The sequence below is a fragment of the Leucopleurus acutus genome (assembly GCF_964270905.1).
Source record: "Leucopleurus acutus genome assembly, chromosome: 2".
Classification (NCBI taxonomy): domain Eukaryota; kingdom Metazoa; phylum Chordata; class Mammalia; order Artiodactyla; family Delphinidae; genus Leucopleurus; species Leucopleurus acutus.
Window position 1 is genome coordinate 181,129,200 of NC_139143.1, and position 25,489 is coordinate 181,154,688.

The following is a 25,489-nucleotide window of genomic DNA, read 5'->3' on the forward strand; positions in this document are numbered from 1 at the left end:
CTTAAACGTGACGAAAACGTTCTGTTTTTAAAACAAATTGTGACAGGCGATGAAAAGTGGATACTGTACAATAATGTGGAACAGAAGAGATCATGGGGCAAGTGAAATGAACTTCCACCAAGCACACCAAAGGCTGGTCTTCATCCAAAGAAGGTGATGTTGGGACTTCCTTGGTGGCACAATGGTTAAGAATCCACCTGCCAATGCGGGGAACACAGGTTCAAGCCCTGGTCTGGGAAGGTCCGTGCACCACAACTACTGAGCCTGCGCTCTAGAGCCCACAAGCCACAACTACTGAAGCCCACGCACCTAGAGCCCATGCTCCGCAACAAAGGGAGGCCCCCGCTTGCTGCAACTAGAGAAAGCCCGCACGCAGCAACGAAGACCCAATGCAGCCAAAAATAAATAAATTTATTTTTAAAAACCCAAAAAACAAAGAAGGTGATGCTGTGTATATGGTGGGATTGGAAGGAAGTCCTCTATTATGAGCTGTTTCCTGAAAACAAATGATTAATTCCAACAAGTACTGCTCCCAGTTAGACCAACCAAAAGCAGCAGTTGTCGAAAAGCGTCTGGAATTAGTCAACAGAAAATGCATTATCTTCCATCAGGATAATGCAAGACTGCATGTTTCTTTGATGACCAGGCAAAAACTGTTACAGCTTGGCTGGGAAGTTCTGATTCATCCACCGTATTCACCAGACATTGCACCTTTAGATTCCCATTTATTTCAATCTTTACAAAATTCTCTTAATGGGAAAAATTTCAATTCCCTGGAAGACTGTAAAAGACACCTGGAACAGTTCTTTGCTCAAAAAGATAAAAAGTTTTGGGAAGATGGAATTATGAAGTTGCCTGAAAAATGGCAGAAGGTAGTGGAACAAAATGGTGAATACATTGTTCAGTAAAGTTCTTGGTGAAAATGAAAAATGTGTCTTTTATTTTTACTTAAAAGAAGGAACTTTTTGGCCAACCCAATAGTTATATGCAGATTTCAACTGAGTGGAGGAGGGTAGACGCCCCTAATTCCCGCCTTGTTCAAGGATCAGCTATACAAGAAGTTCTGTGCAATAGTAGAAATACTTGTATATGTTGATATATTTAAAAGAAACTTAAAATCAATTGCTGTTTTTTAATTATGGGGAAAATATTCATTTAATGCTACAGAGCTGATTATGCAAAGTAAAATGAATTTGATTTTTTAAAAATTTTTCCTTCTGGGAATTCCCTGGCGGTCCAGTGGTTAGGACGCTGCACTTCCACTGCAGGGGCCACGGGTTGGATCCCTGGTCAGGGAACTAAGATCCTTCAAGTTGCACGGTGTGGCCAAAAATAATGATAATAATAAAATAAAACTTAAAAAAAATTTCTTCCTTCCATTGAAATAGATCTGCAGTGGATGACTGAACTAGAAAGATGTTAGCCCTTCTTAAAACTGAAACCATGAAGTGATGATTGCTTTAACTATCCTTAACTCAGGGGAGACTTTTGTTTTCCTCTGGAAAAAGACTTTCCTCTGGATTTTGAAGCGTTTTCTAACTTAGATCATTTTGGAATGAGGTTTGGACTTGTTCCTTTTTTTCCTTTCTCTTTTTTCTTTTAATGTGTCATAAAATAGCATCTTATGTTTAATCTTTAGCTTCTATGGGAAGTTTTGAAACTCTATGGTTTGACTGTAGTATCCCTAATAACAGTAATAAAATTTGATATATTCCATTGCAGTTTAAAAGAAAAAAAGGTGCTACAGTTGTCTTGTTAAAAATACAGACCTTAAGAATTTAGTGGGGGAAACACTTGAGTAAAAAAACGTTATGAATTCACCAGCCAATGAAACAAAAGAGCAGCTAAGCTATTTTTAAAAGAGATCAGGTTACATTCATCTTTCATGCATTCTTGCCAGTAGCCATCATTGTCTCTCTTTTTCTAGCATTTGGAAATGGTTTCCCAGCATGCTGGGAGTTTTAATTTAAATTAGCCTTTAAAAAATTTCAGACTGTATAACTTGTTTAAATTGTGGGATTTTTTTTCACAAAGTAAATAAGTAGTAAAATGAAATAGCCTGACATAGTAGTGAAATAGTAGTCCCCCAAAAATTGGTTCAGGTTCATATTGTCTTGAGGGTTTGTGCATGCGTGTGTTTATAAGGTTTCCTTTCTTGGAAGGAAAAGCCTTTATCAGAGATTATGATCTTCCAATCCACCTTGTTCAGGTTTTTAAACGTCCTTTTATGAAACTATGACGATATTAGATGGTAGGATTTGTGGGTGTGGGTAGGTAGGTTTTTTTTTTTTTTTCCCCTGCCTTATTTGGGGAAATAAAAAGTTGTCGACCCTATGTCAGTTCAAAAAAACTTGCTGGTCTGTGAAATTCAGAGGTCTGGGAACCATTGTGATAGAACCTTTCCCCAAAAAGCTAAGAGAATCCTGATATGCAGTGGTTTTGCATACTCCTCCCTTGTTTTCAGAATGAGGGTACATAATGGCAGAAAAATCAGAGCATCTTAAAAATAGTAATGACTTGGGACTTCCCTGGTGGCGCAGTGGTTAATACTCCGCGCTCCCCATGCAGGGGGCCCGGGTTCCATTCCTGGTCAGGGAACTAGATCCCACATGCATGCTACAACTAAGAGTTCACATGCCGCAACTGGGGAGCCCATGTGCCGCAAAGAAGGAGCCAGCGAGCTGCAACTGAGAAGCCCATGTGCCGCAACTAAGACCCGGTGCAACCAAATAAATATATATATATATATATATATATATATTTTTTTTTTTTTTTTGGTATGCGGGCCTCTCACTGTTGTGGCCTCTCCCGTTGCGGAGCACAGGCTCTGGACGCGCAGGCTCAGCGGCTATGGCTCACAGGCCCAGCTGCTCCGCGGCACGTGAGATCTTCCCGGACCGGGGCACGAACCCGTGTCCCCTGCATCGGCAGGCGGACTCTCAACCACTGCGCCACCAGGGAAGCCCATAAATAAATATTTTTTAAAAATAGTAATGATTTGCTTAAGTACTATACATTTTATTTATTTTTAATTTAAAAAAATTTAAAAAAATTTTGGTTGCACCATGCAGCTTACAGGATCTTAGTTCCCTGACTAGGGATCAAACCCGTGCCCCCTGCAGTGGAAGCATGGAGTCTTAACCACTGGGCTGCCAGGGAAGTCCCTTATGCCCCATTTTTACCCTCTAGTTTTATTTGTCTTTAACCATCTGAAATCTGTGATTTATTATTTTTCATTTAAATTTTTGATATGAAGTTTGTTTTTTTCAATCAGAATATCTAGAAATGAACATTTAGCTTTTGTTGACTCTAAAATGAATTCATAAAGCTTTGTTTGCTTATTCATTCAGCAGCCTTTTGCTGAGTGTGTATATGAATGCAAGAAATAGAATTATTTTCTTTTGTGCCCTAAGGGGAGAGGAGGAGGCAGACAGACAACAGTATAGTAATTGCTAGTATGAAGGCAGGTACTTAGTATTGTGGAAGCACAGAGGGAGAGGTAGGTGTGCTTTGAGCGTTTCTGCAGCCTGGTGCAGTCAATTTTGAGTTAACCCAGTTTACTACTGTTACAGTATGGTTATTGGCCTCTTTTGCATTTTCTTACTTTCCTAAATAATTATTTTCAAGAGGAAAATAATTTCCAAGCCTAGAAAATTGTACCTTTTAATGCACCTTTTCTCTAACTCTCCTCTGATTTGTACTACACTTCAAATGAAAGCCTTTTGTTTAAAATCACTGTTACAGTTAAATTATTATTATTTTTTATAAATTTATTTGTTTATTTTTGGCTGCATTGGGTCTTCGTTGCTGTGCGCAGGCTTTCTCTAGTTGCGGCGAGCGGGGGCTACTCTTCATTGTGGTGCGCGGGCTTCTCATTGAGGTGGCTTCCCTTGTTGCGGAGCACGGGCTCTAGGTGTGCGGGCTTCAGTGGTTGTGGCACGCGGGCTCAGTAGTTGTGGCTCTCAGACTCTAGAGCATAGGCTCAGTAGTTGTGGCACGTGGGCTTAGTTGCTCCGCAGCATGTGGGATCTTCCCAGACCAGGGCTCGAACCCGTGTCCCCTGCATTGGCAGGCGGATTCTTAACCACTGCGCCACCAGGGAAGTCCTACAGTTAAATTACTACAATTAGAATTATGCTATACTTTGTATATTATTACTGTCTTCTCTTAAAATCTAAAAATTCAAGCTCTCACAAAATATAAATTTGAGTGTTAAAGTTTTGTTATACTTTTTTCATTTTGTACCACATGAAACATTTTGCTGAACCTAGAGTATATGGTTCTCCATATGGAATTTTCAGAACCTAGAACATCTTCATTGATGATTGAAACCAGTGTATTTTTCTCAGCCATTTATACTTAGTAAAATCCTTTGGCTGCTACATATGAATAAGGGGAATGGCCCTGAGAACTGTACGTTTCTGCTACTATTCTGTAACAGTCATAAAATGCTTTCATTTAACATCAGCCATTGCAAAGAATGATAAGAAAGTATACTGTTGGGTAGTTTGGGAAAATACTTTATTTTTCTGTTTTATTAAAGGGACTCTTACTTGGATAACACAGAGATGAGTTAACCATTTAAAAAGAACAAACCTCACTGCAGCTGATATCTGTTATTAAATTTGGAATGCTTTCTAGAAACAGCTCTCTGAATTTACTTGTCAAAATAGCTCACAGTTTGCTAATAGCAACAGTAGTTATGCCAAATTATTCTATTTCTAGGCTTTTTTTATATCAAAACATTGACTGTCAGGAACTAAGGAGTCTCCAGATTATGAGCTTCTGTTAATGTAGATAAAATATTAAGTAGTTTGTACATGTGGTAAAATGCCCATCGAGTAAAAAAGTTTTTGCTCTTTTTAAAAAAATTTTTTCTTATCATTCTTTTTAAATTTATTTTATTTTTGGCTGCGTTGGGTCTTCGTCGCTGCGCGGGCTTTCTCTAGTTGCAGCGAGCAGGGGCTACTCTTTGTTGCAGTGCACGGGCTTCTCATTGCGGTGGCTTCTCTTGTTGTGGAGCATGGGCTCTAGGCACATGGGCTTCAGTAGTTGTGACACGTGGGCTCAGTAGTTATGTTGCATGGGCTTAGTTGCTCCGTGGCATGTGGGATCTTCCCAGATCAGGACTCGAACCCGTGACCCTGCGTTGGCAGGTGGATTCTTAACCACTGTGCCACCAGGGAAGCCCAGTTTTTGCCCTTTTGTCCTAAAAGTAATTCTGTAAGTGGCAAAGAATATCGTACAGGAGACAGTAACTTGAAAATCTTTCCTCTCCACCTTCCCCCATTTCATTCTCTGGGATGCTACCTATTCTTCAAAGCCGAAATGCTTGCTTCTGTGTTACTTCCTTCTCATACTCGTTGGAAGCCATCTCTTCCTTTCCTGAACTGCTAGAGCTTCTTGATTGGTGCCACAGTCTGTCCTGTGCTGGTATTCTTTATGTGTCTTTGGCTCTTACTGGGTGAATCTCTTTGAGAGGAAACAGTGGCATATCTTCTTTTTATAACTCCCATGAGATCTAAGCGCAGTATTTTCACATATAGCAAATGTTCCATTGGTATTTATTGAGTGCATGAAGTAAGGTAGAAATTTATATTTTACCATTTTTTCACTTCTTGTAACTTTTTCATTTGACCTAGTACAATGATGATAATAATGGTGGTATATTAATATGAAGGAGACTTATTATCATCTTAGATTGGATCATATTGTGGTCTGTAAATCTTCATTCAACAGTATTTTCTGTTTTCAAGGATAGTATTTAATACTTAGCTCACGGGACTTCCCTGGTGGTGCAGTGGATAAGACTCCACGCTTCTAATGCAGGAGGCCCGGGTTCGATCCATGGTCAGGGAACTAGATCCCATAACTAAGAGTTTGCATGCCACAACTAAGGAGCTCATGTGCTCGCGGGCCACAACTAAGGAGCCTGCGATCCGCAGCTAAGGAGCCCACGTGCTGCAACTAAGGAGCCCACCTGCCACAACTAAGACCCAGCACAACCAAATAAATAAATAAATATTAAAAAAAAAACTTAGCTCCCATTAGTGTGGCTGGGGTGGGTAACTTCATGAGTTCATAATGAGGTCTGTGCAGGGTTGCTACTTTGCCCCTGAAGCTTGAGAGGCCCTCATGCTGACGATGACTGTGGGTGCTTTCCATTCAATCCAGCTACGCATTCTTTAGTTAAGTCTCAGTGCTTTTTTTTACCATCATCATTAAGGTTCTTCCTTAATTGCATTTTTTAACCTTTTGAAATTGTGAAGAATAAGCTTGATTGTATTTTAAATGTTCAATTTCCTTTCAGGTAAGTGAAGTGTATTCTGATTTTCTTAAGAAAAGAAAATGTGTTTACTCCAAGAGGATTGTCAGATGTCTAGTTGTGTAGAAATCAAAGGTACAATTGGTCAAATATTGTACTAGGCAGTGATTGTTACATGGATAACAAAGTAGTTTCATTCCCATCTTGAATTTCTTTGAATCGATTTTAACCCTTCACAAGTTAATCTGTTTCCTCCAATAAGTTCAGAGGAGTTTGTTGCCATCTGCTGGCTTTACAGAATCTTTATGAAGTAGGTGGGGAACTTTGATTACTTAGGGATAGAGAGATTTTCCTGTTTTAACTGTGTGACTTAGCCTGGGTAACAGATCATTATTGCTAGAAGCAGTAGCCAGATCTCCCAGTCTCAAAGTCTTAACCTTAATTTAAACTCCAGAAGGGCAAAATATTTGGGTTTTAAATATTGGTTTGTATTTAGTTGGATATAGTGTAGTAGTTTTTCAAAAGAAAAGATACAGCTGGGCCAAATAAATGGTTTCTCTTCAGTACCATCCCTCTTGAGCCAGCAAAGGGTCATTGGGTACGGCTCAGGAGTCTGGCAGCAGACTCTCAGGCCAGTGTACACCTTTTGGCATGAAAAAATGAAAAACTGTTTCAAAGTGTCTCTATATCCTCTGGGAGTATGAGTGATGATTTCATTACCTAATCATGGACATGAAAATGAAGGGTTGTGCAAATTGATGCAGGGCACGTAATTACAGAGGATTTGCATCTGAGCCCATACCTGTGTGTTCTCATTGGCATCTGTGCTCAAAGCCAAGTCAGCAAACGTGCCCTCGTGGGCATGAGGTTTGCTGCTTTTATGGACAGTGAAATGGTTGAACGATGAGAATTGCTTAAAACTTGGAATTACAAAAGTGTGAGTCCCTTTATTTAAGCTTGCTAATTGTACTTTGAGAAGGTTTGGAAAGAGAGTAAGAAGTTGTTTTATTGAGCCAAACAGATTTATTTTGCTTGGGAAAAAATAGTAGTATAAATAACCTTTTGCAGCCTTCATTGATTCAGTTTGTTCAGAAGCAGACCCTCAGCTCACAATCTGTCAAGATGTGTAAGGGAGCAGTTGTATTTCACATGCTATATTTAATTCAAATGTGAAAGATGCAGCCGAACTCAAGGAATCTGTTTCTTTGGACTCTTTTCCTTGGTGAATTTCAGAGCTGAATGAGGGTTAAATATATGAGAAAGTCAATAAATAAAGGAATATGGTCAATGGGAGATGAAAAATGATAACTTGCAGGAGAAAGAGTAAGAAGGATTGTGGGAAGTGATATTTTTTCCAGTAGAAAAAGGCACTTTTGTGGGAGAGGGGCCAGAAAAATTCTAATTATTTTTATTGTTTTCTGTACTCTTTTTTAAAAGATTTTTAGAAATTTTATATTGGAGTATATTTGATTAACAATGTTGTGTTAGTTTCAGGTGTACAGCATAGTGATTCAGTAATATATATAAATGTGTCTATTCTTTTTCAAATTTTTTCCCGTTTAGGTTATTACAGAATATTGAGCAGAGTTCCCTGACAGTAGGTCCTTGTTGGTTATCTGTTTTAAATATAGCCGTGTGTACATGTCAGTCCCAAACTCCCAATCTATCCCTCCTCCCCCCTCCCGTAACCATAAATTCATTCTCTTAAGTCTGTGAGTCTGTTTCTGTTTTGTAAATAAGTTCATTTGTATCATTATTTTTAAGATGCCACATGCAAGGGATATCATATGATATTTGTCTTTCTCTGTCTGACCTACTTCACTTAGTATGATAATCTCCAGGTCCATCCATGTTGCTGCAAATGGCATAATTTCATTCTTTTTAATGGCTGAGTAATATCCCATTGTATATGTGTACCACATCTTCTTTATCCATTCATCTGTCGATGGACATTTAGGTTGTTTCCATGTCTTGGCTATTGTAAACAGTGCTGCAGTGAACACTGGGGTGCACGTATCCTTTTGAACCATGTTTTTCTCTGGGTATATGCCCAGGAGTGGGATTGCTGGATCATACGGTAGCTCTATTTTTAGTTTTTTAAGGAACCTCCATACTGTTCTCCATAGGCTATACCAATTTACATTCCCACCAGCAGTGTAGGAGGGTTCACTTTTCTCCACACCCTCTTCAGCATTTATTATTTGTAGATATGTTTGTTTGGCTGTGCCGTGCAGCTTGCAGGAACTTAGTTCCCTGACCAGGGATTGAACCCGGGCCCTGGACAGTGAAAGCACAGAGTTCTAACCACTGGACCACCAGGGAATTCCCTATAGATTTTTTTCTTAATAATGGCCATTCTGACTGGTGTGAAGTGTTATCTCACTGTAGTTTTGATTTGCATTTCTCTGATAATTAGAGATGTTGAGCATCTTTTCATGTGCCTCTTGGCCATCTGTATGTCTTCTTTGAAGAAATGTCTATTTAGGTCTTTTGCCCTTATTTTGATTGGGTTGTTTGTTTTTTTGCTATTGAGCCTCATGAGCTGTTTGTAAATTTTGGAGAGAGACTAATCTCTTGTCCGTTGCATAGTTTGCAAATATTTTCTCCCATTCTGTGGGTTGTCTTTTCGTTTTGTTTATGGTTTCCTTTGCTGTGCAAAAGCTTTTGAGTTTAATTAGGTCCCATTTGTTTATTTTTGTTTTTATTTCCATTATTCTAGGAGATGGCTCAAAAAAGATATTGCTGCAATTTATGTCAAAGAGTGTTCTGCCTGTGTTTTCCTCTAAGAGTTTTATAGTATCCCGTCTTATATTTAGGTCTTTAATCCATTTTGAGTTTATTTTTGTGTATGGTGTTAAAGAATGTTCTAATTTCATTTTTTTACATATAGCTGTCCAGTTTTCCCAGCACCATTTATTGAAGAGACTGTCTTTCCTCCATTGTATAGTCTTGCCTCTTTTGTTGTTGATTAATTGACCATAGGTGTGTGGGTTTATTTCTTGGCTTTCTATCCTGTTCCATTGATCTATATTTCTGTTTTTGTGCCAGCACCATACTGTTTTGATGACTGTAGCTTTGTGGTATAGTCTGAAGTCAGGGAGCCTGATTTCTCCAGCTCCATTTTTATTTCTCAGGATTGCTTTGGTTATTCAGGGTCTTTTGTTTCTCCATACAAAATTTAAGATTTTTTGTTCTAGTTCTGTGAAAAATGCCATTGGTAATTTGATAGGGATTGCATTGAATCTGTAGATTGCCTTGGGTAGTATAGTCATTTTGATATGTAACTGTTCTCTTTAGGGTAGGAGTTAGGGCTAGAAATGGAAAGGCCTTCCTCTAGCAAGTTAAGCATGTGGAAAAAGAGTTCACTGAAAATAGGGCAGATGTGGTTAAGGATTTTTAATTTAACACAGTTTATAGTGAACCTCTCACAATACTTCTCTACTTTTGAGGAATGGAGGGAATTGCTGCTGCCCTCCCTCTGCCGCCACCACTCTCCCCCAGCTAGGGGGATTTAGGCTACTCCCCTACCTTTTTTTTTGGCTGCATTGGGTCTTCGTTGCTGCACGTGGGCTTTCTTCAGTTGCGGCGAGCAGAGGCTACTCTTTGTTGCGGTGCATGGGCTTCTCATTGTGATGGGTTCTCTTATTGCAGAGCACGGGCTCTAGGCACACAGGCTTCAGTAGTTGCAGCACGCAGGCTCAGTAGTTGTGGCACGCAGGCCCTAGAGCGTGTGGGCTTCAGTAGTTATGGCATGTGGGCTCAGTAGTTGTGGCTCACAGGCTCTAGAGCGCAGACTTAGTAGTTGTGGTGCACGGGCTTAGTTGTTCCGTGGCATGTGGGATCTTCCCGGACCAGGGCTCAAACCTGTGTCCCCTGCATTGGCAGGCAGGTTCTTAACCACTGTGCCACCAGGGACGTCCCTCCCCTACTTCTAATTAGCCACCCGTTGTTCATCATCATCAAGATTCTAGCAGCCACTTTGCTAGGATACATTGCAGTATCATGAGCTAATTTTGTGGATAAATTATGTTGGGAGCAATTTCATGAGTTTTGACTCATGTTTTTCTTAATGGGATCATTCTTCTAGTTTTTAAGATGCTGTACATAATTAGTATGTGAATTACAAGAGCGGTAGAGATGAGGTTGGAGGTTTCCTTTCTTTGCTCTCCTCGCACTCGCACCCCTCACCTTTTGGAACATTTCAGATCTTTCTCTAGGCCCCAAAGTATATTTCAGGGTCACTCTTCTCTTCCTGTTATTTCTTATCCTTCTCGTTAGTGCTGGAGGGAATGCTGGAAATTTGTAAGGTGGATGGCATAGTGAATGATCAGGGTAGGTGTGTATGGTCAAGGGACTAGATGTATTAACAAATTATAAAATGAACTCAGATGCCCCTTCAAGAAATGACTTGCCCATTTGTAAGGAATGTAGCAAAAGAAAGCTGTTAGTCCTTTTAGGGTCTGCCACAGCATTGGAAACAAGGTCATGCTCTTCTCAGGGCAGGCAGTGGTGGTGAGCAGAGCAGTGATCTAAGAGCCTCACCTTCTTGCCCAGCACTGGAGTCCTCTGCTGGCCGTCCTTGCTCCCGAGCTCTCTGTTGGACAGGCTTTGTCAGATCTGCCTCATGGTCTGATGGCTCCTCCTGCTAAATCCTATTCTTTTCTTCTCATAAGAGTTCTCCCCATTAAACATTTTTCATTCCTAATTTTATTTTAGCATCTGCTTCCTCTAGAATCTAACCGGTGACACACTTCTTACATAAATCACCCTATTTCCTGAACATTGTACTGTTTTTACCTCAGGATTTGCATGAAACATCACTGGTGTGGTATAAATGAATTACCTGCCTCTGTGTATGTTTTATTTATTTATTTATTTATTTATTTAATTTATTTTTGGCTGTGCTGGGTCTTTGTTGCTGCATGCGGCTTTCTCTAGTTGCAGTGAGCAGGGGCTACTCTTCATTGTGGTGCACAGGCTTCTCATTGCAGTGGCTTCTCTTGTTGCAGAGCATGGGCTCTAGACGCGGGCTCAGTAGTTGTGGCTCATGGGCTCTAGAGCGCAGGCTCAGTAGCTGTGGTGCATGGGCTTAGTTGCTCTGTGGCATGTGGGATCTTCCCGGACCAGGGCTCGAGCCCATGTCCCCTGCATTGGCAGGCGGATTCCTAACCACTGCGCCACCAGGGAAGTCCATCTGTGTGTGTTTTAACTTGTGCTCTTCCTAGAAAATTCAGGGAATACAGGTAGCACAAAGACATTTAAAAATACCCATAATATTTTTTTAAAAATTAATTAACCTCCACTAGAGGTAACTGTTAATAGTGGCTTATTTTGGTAAACTTTAGAGAAGTGTGTTAAGTGTTCACCTGGGTGAATTTTTCACAAACTGAACACATCTGTGTAACCATCACCCAATCAGGAAGCTTTACCACTACCCCAGGAGCCTCCCAGTCGTTACCTTTGGTAACCGCTATCCTCACTTGCAACAACATAAATTAATTTTGCCTAGTTTTGAACTTGATATAAGCATGGTCATGTAGTATGTACTATTTTGTCTTCTTTGCTCAGTATTATGTTTAAGAGATTCACCCATGTGTGTATCTGTGGTTCCTTGCTGTATAGTATTCTGTTGTGTGAATGTACCACAATCTACCTGTTCTGTTGGTGGTGGGCATTTGTATTATTTCCAGTTTTTCACTCCTTTGATCTGTTATGATGTTTTCTAATATAAATATTGCCTTGTGTTTGGTATTATAGCTAGTTAAGCCTGTTATTGAAATATTTATTGTCCTCTTAAGTGAATTACCTTATATAAAATCTAAAAAAGCCTGTCATTTCTTATTCCCATATCCTCAGAATGTTCTTTTTACTCTTTTAGGACCCACAGTTAGTTTTTTCTTCTGAGTTTGAGGTCTTGAATCATATTACTGGCCAAGGGAAGCTAGTTGCTGTTCCCTTTGCTGTCTGCCAGTCAGATCCTTGAGTTAGAGGAGTTGTTGAGAACAAGTTTTTTGGTTTTATGGTTATACCAGAACTCGGCTGTCACTCTGGTTTTCAGTGGAGAGAAAAAAATACCATCAGAAGCCTTTAGGGATTTATTAGATATTTGGGATGGCGTTGGTATTTGAGCTGTACTTGATAAATTAAGGTGGCTCACAACTGGTGTGGGAAAGTGCTAAAGGACAGATTTCAGATTGAGCATCTAAAAGAAATCATGAACAGCTTGGATGCCTTGCCTGAGTTATTTCAGAACTTCAGACAGTGTATACTGATGTTTGTTTCTTTCCCGCTGTAGCTGTCAAGTGGAATGTCATGGCCAGCTCCTCGGACAGTGAAGATGATAGTTTCATGGCTGTGGACCAAGAAGAGACTGTGCTGGAAGGGACAATGGAGCAAGATGAGGAGCCCCGCCCAGTATTGGAGGTTGAGGAGACTAGACATAATAGGTCCATGTCTGAGCTGCCAGAAGAGGTTTTGGAGTATATCCTGTCCTTTCTCTCACCATACCAGGAACACAAAACTGCAGCCCTTGTCTGCAAACAGTGGTACCGACTTATTAAAGGTACTGTGGAAAGTGGAAAGTTTTATTTATTTACTTAAAATTTGTTTGAATGATTTATTTTTACCTCCCAATTTCATTTTCTCTTTTCTCCCTTAAATTTATTGTGGTTCTAAAATTCAGTGTTAGACGATTAGCATTGTACATTTTTCTTTTCTCTTTATCCTGCCTAATTTTATGAACAGCTTGAATACTATAGTATTTAATCCAATTTCCAGTTTTAAAATGAGGATTCTTTTTCTGCATATTCTTGGAGTTGATCTGGTATGTTGTGTTGTTCTTGAATAGGTAGGGTAGGGGTGGATATGGATTGACAGTAATAGTTAACCTTCATATAACTCTTATTATTGTCAGGACTATTATAACTGTTTTACAATCCTCATAGCAAACTATGAATAGCTTAAAGTAGCTAATTGTGGCAGATGTGGGATTATGAAAGCATTTACTGCTTGATTTTATCTCTAAACACAACAGGCCCTATGTATGTCTTTTACTTTTTAAATGAGTTTCTCTTTTTTTTTCCCTCTCCATTTTCTAATCAAGATTTCAACTTTGGCTAAATGTTGAGGTTACTAGTTGTACTGTAGTTTTAATTAATAGCAGTTATTTGGTTTCATTCCATTTTAGGTGGAAAGGGCCCATTTTTTGAATGAAGATGACCGAGCCAGTTGAATAATCTCTGATCAAAGCAAGGGTCGTATCAATTTTTTCTTTCCTGTTGGGAACAAGGCAGCCAGAGATATGAGAGAGAAAAACCTCTAGATCAGAATCAGTCTTAAAATCTCTTCCTCAAATCAGAGTGATTCTCTGAGGATTAGGGTCCCTGTCATTTGTCCAAAGTCCAACCTAGAGAGCTAATAAGGACCAGCTGTGTTGAAACTGCTTGCTGGGCCCTGTGCTCATCTGCTCCCAACTGGTAATACTGGTATGCACAGCCTGCTTCTGTTTGCAGAGTTAACGGACTCTTCAGGAGAGATTGGCTCCTTACACTGTGGAAATAGATGGTTTTACCTCTAACATAGAGGTGGAGAATCACAGACAAGGGGTGGGGATCTAATCAAATATATGAATTTATTCTTAGGTTTTATTTGGCATTCTTATCATTTTGATCTTTCTTTAAGAGAGAAGAGCCTTAACCTAGTACTCGCATTCTTAGATCTTCTGGGGGAAGTCACTGCCAAGACAGCTTTTTTTCCCCTCAATCATTATGTGTCTGTCTTTTATGCATTACTGCCTTACCTCATTTCAACATTTGCAAATCTGTATTACTTCACCAGTGCGTAGTTGGCAGTATGGTCACACATTAAAAATGGGCATGTCTTTTTTTTTTTCTTTTTTTAAACATCTTTATTGGGGTATAATTGCTTTATAATGGAGTGTTAGTTTCTGCTTTATAAGAAAGTGAATCAACTATACATATACATATATCCCCATATCTCCTCCATCTTGTGTCTCCCTCCCACCCTCCCTATCCCACCCCTCTAGTTGGTCACAAAGCACTGAGCTGATCTCCATTTGCTATGGAGAATATAATGTAAAATAGCTATCTATTTTACATTTGGTAGTGTCACTCTCTCACTTCATCCCAGCTTACCCTTCCCACTCCCCGTGTCCTCAAGTCCATTCTGTACATATGCGTCTTTATTCCTCTCCTGCCCCCAGCTTCTTCAAAACCAAAAAATGGCCATGTCTTTTTAATATTCCATTTCTTAACTGTGAGTTCAACCAAGGGATAATGATCATCATTAGAAAATATGTTCTGTGATCCTGCTTAAGGATCCACTAAGGTGGCATAAATTCAAGAATGATACACTCTTTCAAAATATAAATAATTGGGGCTTCCCTGGTGGCGCAGTGGTTAAGAATCTGCCTGCCAATGCAGGGGACATGGATTCGAACCCTGGTCTGGGAAGATCCCACACGGCGCGGAGCAACTAAGTCCGTGCACCACAACTACTGAGCCTGCGCTCTAGAGCCTGCGAGCCACAACTACTGAGCCCACGTGCCACAATTACTGAAGCCCACGCGCCTAGAGGCCTTGCACCGCAACGAAGAGTAGCACCTGCTCACCACAACTAGAGAAAGCCCACACGCAACAATGAAGACCTAACACAGCCAAAAATAAATAAATAAATTTATTTAAAAATTTATATATATATATATAATTGGTTGTACTCTTCATTCAAAATGTTTCTCTTTGAAATAAGAAAGTAATTTCATGTGTTGGGAAAGCAGATTGTTCCAGAAGTATAAAGCTCTCACTTTTTTAAAAATAGACTTTACTTTTTTAGAGTGGTTTTAAGTTCACAGCAAAACTGAGCAGGTTCGTAGGTTTCCCATATACCCCTGTCCCCAGACATGCACAGCCTCCCCTACTTTCAACATCCCTCACCAGAGGGGTACATTTCTTACAATTGACGATCATACATTGATACATCTTTGTCACCCAAAGTCTGTAGTTTACATAGGGTGTACATTCTGTGAGTTTGGACATATATATAATGACATGTATCCAGCATTATAGTAAAAACTCTTGATTTTTTTTTTAAAAAAAACAGCTTTCCTTTGTTATAAATTCATCATTTCATAATCCACTGTAAGCTTATTATTACTCCTTGTTTAAGATGGAGAATACTTGGTTGCCATGGTCTAACCATAGATATTTACTGAACAGCTGTTATATTCCGGAGACTGTTTTACCGCGCTTTTTCTCATAAAACTAAATTATCTCCCAGCCCCTTTGCTTTGGAGTAAATAGCACCAATTATTTTGATGTGTTGCCTCATGATATGATGTAAAGGGGAGCAGATTTTAAGTGTGAGCTGATTTTGTAGCCTTGAGGGAGTCACTTAACCTTGGTAAAATGAAAGGATTAGATCTTCCAGTTTTGAAATTCTGTGATTCTGTTTTCTGTCTTTGAATGAAATAATCAAAGAAATTTGGAGTTCCTCAAAGAAACTTATGTCTTATAAAAGGGATGACGATTAATAGATGCAGTTTTAATAATTTGATTTACAAGCGAAGAGTCCAGGCTGAAGCTTTTGTTATTTTTGTCTTTAGGTGTAGCCCACCAGTGTTATCATGGTTTCATAAAGGCTGTCCAGGAAGGAAACATTCAGTGGGAGAGTCGGACTTACCCTTATCCTGGAACCCCAATCACTCAGCGGTTCTCACACAGTAAGTATTTACTGTGAAAGCAGATCCCATCCTGCCTGTGGTCGTGTTTCCAAAAGCTACTTTGGAGGCTTGTATTTTGTCTGACTTCTTAATGAAGAAAATGTTAAATAAGGGTTTGTATTAATTTTACAATCAGAATTAGGGAAGAGCATGAGCCTAAATATATTGTAGGCACTGTGATATAATTTCGTATTCTGCTTTTTCATTGGATTTTTGTACTCTCTCTACTCCAAAGAGGTCAAGGTGTTATGCTTAGGTTTTTAAACATTTGACATCATGTAAGAGGCAAACAAAGGAAAGGCATACATGAGGGTTTTTCTGGGATCCTGCTTAGGGAGTAGCCAGAGCTTAGCACTAATTTTTGCAATAACTCTTTATCTTAACGTAGTGTATGTTCAGCAAACACTGAATTTGACTAGGGTCACACAAAAATTTTGAACATGAAGGATATTGTTTATAAAATACAAATTTAAGTAGTAAAATTATAAATAAAATGTTTTGGCAAATAGACAATTTAGAGTTTTTGACTTCTAGAATTTTTTTTTTTTTTAGGATTTTTAAAAAAAATTAATTTATTTTATTTATTTATTTTTGGCTGCGTTGGGTCTTCGTTGTGGCGCGCGGGCTTCTCTTGTTGCGGAGCACAGCCTCTAGGCACACAGGCTTCAGTAGTTGTGGTACGTCGGCTCAGCAGTTGTGGCTCAGGGGCTCTAGAGTGCAGGCTTAGTAGTCGTGGTGCACGGGCTTAGTTGCTCTGCGGCATGTGGGATCTTCCCGAGCCAGGGCTTGAACCCGTGTTCCCAGCATTGGCAAGCGGATTCTTAACCACTGCGCCACCAGGGAAGCCCCAGCTTTTTCTAGAATTAACTCTCCATTTTAATTGATTTTTGTAGATGCCATTTTATTCTTTTTTTTTTTTTTTCCCGGCTGCACCCCACGCCCTGCAGGATCTTAGCTCCCCCACCGGGGGTTCAACCCAGGCCCTGGCAGTGAGAGCACCGAGTCCTAACCACAGGGCCACCAGGGAATTCCCGATACCATTTTATTCTATTAGTGATTTATATCCCTCCATCAAAGTGAGACTGAGATGTGATCTATCTTAGGCCACAAAAGCTGCATTTATTAATGGTTTTACATAAAGAAAGTTCATTGACAGGAGGGGAAAGCCGCTTAGAAAGTTCTCAGAATTGCTGCTTTAGTTATATTACTTCTGTATTCAGAAACCTTCAGGACTTCCCTGGTGGCGCAGTGGTTAAGAATCCGCCTGCCAATGCAGGGGACATGGCTTTGATCCCTGGTCCGGGAAGATCCCACATGCCGCGGAGCAACTAAGCCTGTGCGCCACAGGTACTGAGACTGTGCTCTAGAGCCTGCGAGCCACAGCTGCTGAGCCTGTGTGCCACAATTACTGAAGCCCGCACGCCCACAGCCCAAGCTCTGCAACAGGAGGAGCCACTGCAATGAGAAGCCCACGCACTGTAATGAAGAGTAGACCCCGCTCGCCGCAACTAGAGAAAGGCCATGTGCAGCAACGAGGACCCAACGCAGCCAAAAATAAATTAATTTTAAAAAAAGAAAAACAGAAACCTTCAGTGTCTATCCAGTGCCTACAAGATAAAAACTTAGTCTTATATTTAAAACCCTCTTTAAGTTGACTTATTTCTAAATTACCACTTCATCTCCCAACTTTTCCCAAGAGCTCTCCTCTTTCAGGTTGTCACTTTGCTGTACTTGATTCTTCCTCTCTAGAGTATTCCCATCCACTTAGCTGAAGCCTGCTTCTCCTTGAAAACTCAGTTGAAGTTTTAGCTCCTTTGGGAAACCTTTTCTCAACTCTCTAGCGCACAGAAAAATCTTTCCTGTTCCGAGCTTATGTCTGGAATACTAATTTGGCACTTAACTCACATTGTCTTTCATTGTTAACTTGTATGTTTGTGTCTTTTTTTTTTTTAAGCCATATTTTGAACTCTTGAGGGGAAGGAGAGTTATTGGTTATCCATGTTGTGTAAAAATTACTTGCAGACTTAGCAGCTTAAAATAACATTATCTCACAGTGTTCCTGAGGGTCAAGAATTTGGGAGTGGCTTAGCTGGGAGGTTGTGGCTCAGGGTCTCTCATGAGGTTGCCGTCAATCTGTCAGCTGGGGCTACAGTCACCTGAGGGCCTGACTGGGGCCCGGTGAATCTGCTTCCAAGCTCACTCAGTAACTGTTGATAGGAGACTCAGTTCCTTACTACATGGACCTCTCCATAGAGCTGCTCACAACTTGCCAGCTGACTTTCCACAAAATGAGTGATCTGAGAAACAGAGACAGACACTAAGACAGCAGCCAAGGTATCTTTTACACCCTCATCTCTGAAGTGAATACCATCTTTTCTCTTCTATCCTATAAGTCACACAGGGATTGACCAAGGGCGTAATACCAGGAAGTGAGGATCCTTGGAGGCCTCTTGGTGGTTGACTGCCCCAGACCACATGCTGTACTCTCATATCCAGAGGAGAGTTCCCGTAAATAATGATAACTCGTCATTGTCTTTGAATTGTATCTAAATAGATCAAAGGAATGGGTCCAACTATTTGCTGTGTTTTCGGTTCTCTCAGGGAGCTATTTTTGTGCTGTTGTAAATCCCCTGGAGCAGTGGATCTCAAAGTGTGATTCCTGGACTTTGGGGGAGGAAGGCATCTATGAGACTCTTTGGGGGATCTTTGAAGTCAGAACTGGCTTCATTTGTTTTAATCTGTGAGTGTGTGGTAGTGAAGAGCACAATGACACTAGAGTAGTTGAGTTCCCTTACCTTGAGTCATGCACAGGCTGCAGCAGTTTTCCCCAGCATTGCCTTGGCACCGTTAGTGCACTTGTCAACACAGTGAAAAAAACAATAAATTACTACCTCTACAACTACTACTACTACTAGTACTTATTATTATTATTATAAAAGTAGTTTTGAAAGAGTCTCAAATGTTTTCAGGAGTCCACAGACCACACTTTGATCATGACTGCAATAAACTATACATGAGTCCTTGCTGAGAACATTTAATGAAATTACAGGAGGATCCATATTAGGTCCAGTATTTATTGTTGAGGGAGGGGTAACTTCAGTTACCTACAGATGATTGGAATGAGAAGCAAAGACGAGGTTTCTAAAGACAGGACTTTTATTAGAATGGTGTTTGGAAACAAATAGTTTTAGAACCCTAAGAGGGAAATCAAATGAATCAGGGTAAAATTGAAACTAGAATAGGAAATAGGGGTGAATAATTATCATAGCAACAGTTTGGCTTTCTGATAAGAGAGGGGAAAAAATATTTTTCAGTTAACTAGCTTTCGAAACAGAGTATTACCACAAAATAGAGGCAGTTCTTTGAAGGGGAAATAGAAAGGAATAGTACCATGAGTAAGCTCACAGAAGCTCAGGGGTTGGTGGGTTTTGATACTTGTTTTTGCTTAAATTTGTTTTTCATTTCCTTACTTGGTATTTTCATTTCCTTACTTGATATCCAAGAAAAGGTTTCTCATTGTCTTTCGTTGTCTCTTTCGGTCTGTCTATTGTTTTCTTCCATCAGTCTCTACATGCTATCTAACTGGCAAACTGAAGAGGATTATTACAGGGAATGGGCAGTTTTCAAAATAGGTTGAAAACAAGGCATTCCTTTAATTTTTTTCCTTAGCTCCTTCAACTTCCATCTCTGTATTTCTCCCTTTAGCTCTATTTTATTCCTTAGCCTAACTCATGTGGAGCTTGAGATCCACATTTCCAGTTCTTTGCTCGTACGGCCACAGAGATTCACAGATGTTTCATATTTAGTGAACCAAAAGTAGAATTCAGTAGTTTCCCCCCAGTTTTCTCCTCTCTTTAATTTAGTTAATGGCATTATCATTCTCTCAATTATACAAGCTTGAAATCTTGGATTAATCCTCAATTCTTCTCCCTCCCTCAACAACAAAAGTCAAATCTTGTTGATTCTGTTCTATCTCTGCAATCTCTCTCATATCTTTCCTTTTACCACACCCCCCATTACTCACACTTATGACTTAATCATTCCATCTTTCCTAAATCTTTTCTTTCTTTCTTTATTTTTTTTTGGCCATGGCATGCGGGATCTTAGTTCCCCAACCAGGGATCGAACCCGCGCCCCCTGCAGTGGAAGCGTGGAGTTTTAACCACTGGACCACCAGGGAAGTCCCCCTAAGTCTTTCCTATACAATCTTCTTGCCTTTCTTCTCTCTTCATCTGAACCTGGTGTAGACACTTGGCAGCCATCTCCAAAACTGGGGACAGTGCCACCTCCTAGGGCATCTGGAAATGTGTAAGGCCATTGTTTATTGTCTTGACTGGAAAGTACTACAAGCAGTTAGTAGGCAAGGACCTACTTGGGTTGCTAAATGTCGTGCAGTGAATGGGATGGTCCTGCACACAAAGAATTGACTTGCTCAAAATGACAGGAGCTCCTGTTGGGAAAAACTGCAAATCTGAACCATAAAACCAGCCTTGTCACTCCTCTGCCAAAAAGCCTGAGCCTTTTTGCACTGCATGTAGAAGTTTCCACCCCACCTGGCATTCACCAAGCCTACCTTTTCAGCCTGACTCACTGCTCCATCCTTACACAGCCAGGCTCTGCCCACACGAGATTCCTTGTTTGTCTTCAACTTCCCTACCTCATGGCTTTGTTTGGATGCCCTGATTGCACTTTCCCTTCCCCTCCCATTCCTCTTTTACCCCTAGACTTGGTCGCCCCATGTTAATTGATTGAAAATGTCCTGACCTCTAAAACCCATCTTGGAGACAAAGCCAAAAGCCACCGTCTTTCACACTACTCTCAAATTCCCCACCATGGAGATTAAGCTCTTCTCTTTTTCTGCTTATACTCGTTTAATACACTCTTCATACCTTCTTCTTAATGTTTTACCATCTGTCTTTTACCATAATTATCTGTGTAAGAGAGGCTGCATGCAAAGGAAGAACTTTAGACTTGGGAAGCAAATTCCTTGGCTCCTCTAACCCACAATTTCCTCATCTGTAAAATGCGTATGATAAATTCTGTTTGTGCCACAGGGTTGCTAGGAAATTTAATTAAGGAAACACTTGCAAAAATATATTTTAACCTGCAAAATTATAGGACGATGATGATGTCTCCTCCACAAGATTGTTGTCTACTTGAGGACAGTCAGGCTCCATGTCTTAGACATCTGTGCACCTTTCATAACACCAGGTTCATAGTTGACATCTATTAATTCTGTGGAATTGTGTAACAAAGATACGAGCGATAGAGCTTCTTTCTTATGTAGAAGTCTGGGACAAAAAAATGCTGGGAAAATAAAATGAAGCCAGTTCTCCTGGTTATTTGATGAGTATGTTCATGGCCAATCATGCAATCCTTGATTAAGGTAGAATGTCCCTTTCAGATTGACATAGGGGTCTGTTGAATCCCCAGCATTATGTTTTGAAAAACCTTTTAGTGTTTAGGCTCCAAATATGGTCAGGTCATTCCATACACTTGCTAATCTTGCTCCTGCAATAGCCAGCAGGCCCAGACTGGATAACCAACCTTTCTTATTCCATAGTTACATAATTACAGGCCTTATCAAGTATGTCCTGGCCTGTAGATGTGAGACACATGACAGCATAGTCTCTAAGCATGGGATAAATGCCTCAGGACCTTTCCCTGGAGACAAGTGAGGGAACAAGAGAATTTAACCTCTGAAAGTGCAAAAATTAGAGTTCAGTGAACACTAATCTGGTGACTACCAGGCACCATGGAAAATATGAAACAACTGGAAGACCTTGAACTTAAGAGGGTTATAATATAGTAGGAAAAGTATTCAGAACACTGAGGAACTCTTTGCTTGTCATGAGTGTAATTGTGCATATTTGACTTGTCTTCGAGTAGGGATTATTAGATTTTAATTTGAGGTATGTGACTTGCAATAGTTGTTTGTGGAGCAGTCAAGCACATTTCAGAAAGCTTGAAGAGATCTAGCAGTTGGAATAATCACGTTCTCAATGTTATTTCTTAGCAGAGCAGTCATACCGTACTACGAATGGTAACTTTTGTATAGCACATTCCAGTGGTCTAGATGTTCTGAAAGGAGAATGTTCTGTTTGGGTGGAGAACTTTGGTAAAAGGAAGTATTTACTTGAGCAGTGGTATTTGCTTAAATTCTTAATTTTTTCTGAAAGGCTCATTGAACTTGGGTCCCCAACCCCCACCCAGACCAACATGTATGCATCTTAAATAAAAATAGGCAAACAGAGTTCAGTAGGATGCTTAAAATATTTGAGTGTATTATTGATGGCTGTTTCTCATTCCCATTATATCTGAGTTCTAAACATAGCTGCCTAAATTGACTCCCTTCCTCTCCAAGCTTTGTTGATAATGACTGCTGGATATTGAAACTACAGTGTGTGAAACTTGTCGTTTCAGTCGCATTAGCTTTGCATAGGGTTTGGGCTGTACCTTCCTCTTCCAGAAACCTTTGTTTGCTCAAAGAGAAGCAGGAAAATGCCAATTGCCTTATTTTAGTATAGCATTAAAATACACGTGGTAAGGACCTCATGGGGCCCAGCTGCTGGCTAGGTTTTCAGTCCAAATAGAGAAGAAGAGTGTTTGCTACCTCTTTGAAAAATAAAGGCGCTGTGCTTTTTTGCTGCATGAAGGAAGCAGCTGCCCAGAGTTGATCTTTGAGGGATGGTGGGACATAAATGAGCTACTGACTCTTTCAGTTATGAAATCGTGGATTTGTCTTATTAAACATTGTTACAATGAAGATCAGTTAAGGTTTCAGAAGCCAGAGGATATTGCTAATTTCTGTTCTGGGGTTATGGATTATCAGGTGGAAGAGAATGTTCTTTTATGCCAGGCACCAGTCAGTTCAATTCAAAATTGCCCCAGTTTGTTGGAGTAGCTAGTTCAAAAGGGTATGTATGAGAAGACCAAGATACCTGAAGCTTGCCCCCTTTAGTGGAGATTAAAGTGTGGCTTCAGTAATTATCCTTTTTGTTTGTTTAATGTCATCTAACTTGATCCTTTGTTATTTGCGGTTCTCAACAAACCTGAAACATGAGCAGTGGACTTACATAGGGTTTTACTTATTTTTTCTTCTTCTTCTTTTTCCTTTGGGCCACGCTGCTTGCGTGATTGAACTTGGGCCCTGGCAGTGAAAGCACAGAGTCCTAACCACTGGACTGCCAGGGAATTCCCAGGATTTTACTTCTTAATAGACTTTCTTATTGGGATGTTAATTAAAAAACTGATTTAGATATGGATTAGAAGTTATTTTCAAAGGCAAAGAAAGTCAGTAGGAATAAAAAAGGGGATGGGGGAATTACCTGGAAGTCCAGTAGTTAGGGCTCGGTGCTTTCACTGTGGGGGCCCGAGTTCGATCCCTGGTCAGGGAACTAAGATCCCGCAAGCCTCAGGGCACAGCCAAAAAAAAAAAAAAAAAGGAAGAAAGTCAGTGGAAAGTGTAAGATCATTTAAACCTTCATATACCATTGTAGCATGTTTGAGTTCTGGGAGTAATTAAGTATTTTGCAGATGTGAGCCTGTTGATGATTAAATGGTATTTCATTTCTTCACATCTCTAGTTTCTTTATAATTTCTTTGTTAATTTGAAAAGTCTGTAGCTCTGTTATTGCACAGCATCAGAGGTCAGATTTTTTTTTAAATTTTATTTATTTATTTATTTTTGGCTGCTTTGGGTCTTTGTTGCTGTGCACCGGCTTTCTCTAGTTGTGGCGAGCAGTGACTACTCTTCATTGCGGTGTGCAGGCTTCTCATTACGGTGGCTTCTCTTGTTGCAGAGCACGGGCTCTAGGCACACAGTTTCAGTAGTTGTGGCTCAGGGGTTCTAGAACTCAGGCTCAGTAGTTGTGGCGCACGGGCTTAGTTGCTCTGCCACATGTGCGAACTTCCTGGACCAGGGATCAAACCGTGTCCCCTGCATTGGCAGGCAGATTCTTAACCACTGTGCCCCCAGTAAAGTCCCAGATGTTTTGGATTTACTCCTTCCACTGGCTGAGATTACTGGGTGTGACTGAACACATTGCTTTTATTATCTCTTAACTCATCCAATTTTTGGACTTGGCTTTCTTAGTGTAGAGTCCTTAAAGGCATATCAAGTGGGCTGAGTTAAGAAAAAATAAAAAAGGAGGGTTATTCCCAGAGCTAGTATATATCACAGAGGTAATTATAGCGGTGGTGTTTCCCTTTTTCTGAACTTGAATAAGTGGTGCCAGAGTTCAGAAGAGATCTTAGAAACGGTGGTGTGCTAAACTGAACAAGACCTACAGGTAAACTGGATGATCACTGAAGCCACGCACTAGTGGGTTGAATCTCTGAATTTCTTTTCCCTTTACCCTTTCTTTTATGTGACGCTTAACTGTTTTAGCCTAGTTTCACATTGAGAGGTCTGTTTTTCCCAGTGGTATGCATGAAATGAATGAAGTTTTGCTCAGCCCTTTTCCTGAAATACAAGATGGTAAATGCAGGACTGGAAGGAGCGCATGGTCATCTTTTCCAAAGGACAGGGGCTAAATGAACTTTCCAATGAGAAGCAAGGTGGCATCGCTTAGCTTTCATGTTTCTTGTCTAGACTCTGGCTCTGGTCTTTCTGGTTTTACGGGAACAGCCCCTCTCACAGTCATTGACTCTTTTCTTCAGAATGGTGTCCATTGGTGAGGTGTATATAGTCACCTAATTAAAAAGGCTTTTCTTGGAGACCTTGGTGCTTTTTAACTGTTACCTACTGCATTGGTTTTCTATTCAGCACCAACCAGTCGGCCTTGGTGGCTTTTGGATACACACCTAGGAGCTTAATGACTTTCATGTTTTTTCTCACAGTTGTTTGGGGACCATACTACCTCTGAGATCGCTGAGCTACATTGGTTCTGTATGTGTGGTTACTTTATGGCATTGATTAAAATTGTTTTCTTTTCTTTTGAAATTTTAAATTTTATTTATTTATTTATTTATACATACAGCAGGTTCTTAAAATTGTTTTCTGTCATTCTCTTCCATATAAAGTCTTGTTATTGTTTTGTGCCTCATGTTTCATTTGAAAGCAAAAGCAATAAGAGGAGGACAGGTGGAGAGGAATGGGAGGACAGAGTACTTCTGTTAGCGCTGACTATCTTCTCCTAGCCCTAGATGATAATAATGCAGATTTAGATTAATGATGCAGCTGTGCTGAAATTTCACTCATTGAACACCCTTAGTCTGAATTCTTGTGTTCTCTTGCTAGAATTATATTGTCTTATTTAATGATATCATTGTCAGTTTGCTTAGTGTGCTCAGAAATAACATAACATTTCCATAGCTTTTCTCTGGTCCTTATTTTAAAGGTTAATGTGATATTGATCAACCTGAAGACAGGAGGCTGGTTATAGAAAGGTTGATACCTGGGAACAACTGCGGAATGTGTGAAGTAATTGATCTTTGAAAGATATGGGCTATAGTTAAGGTTTAGAGTGGCTTCAGAATTAGACATC

General features: G+C 40.1%; 1 protein-coding gene across 1 annotated transcript in view; it reads left to right on the top strand.

The window, feature by feature from the left end:
• The window catches only part of FBXO42 (F-box protein 42), a 94,391-nt gene that overhangs the window by 38,955 nt on the left and 29,947 nt on the right, over positions 1–25,489 (top strand). The window contains exons 2-3 of the mRNA XM_082832754.1: positions 12,561–12,827; positions 15,885–16,001. Of these exons, the coding sequence (XP_082688880.1) occupies positions 12,578–12,827; positions 15,885–16,001 (367 nt within the window). The 5' untranslated portion in view covers positions 12,561–12,577. The remainder of the gene's footprint in view (positions 1–12,560; positions 12,828–15,884; positions 16,002–25,489) is intronic.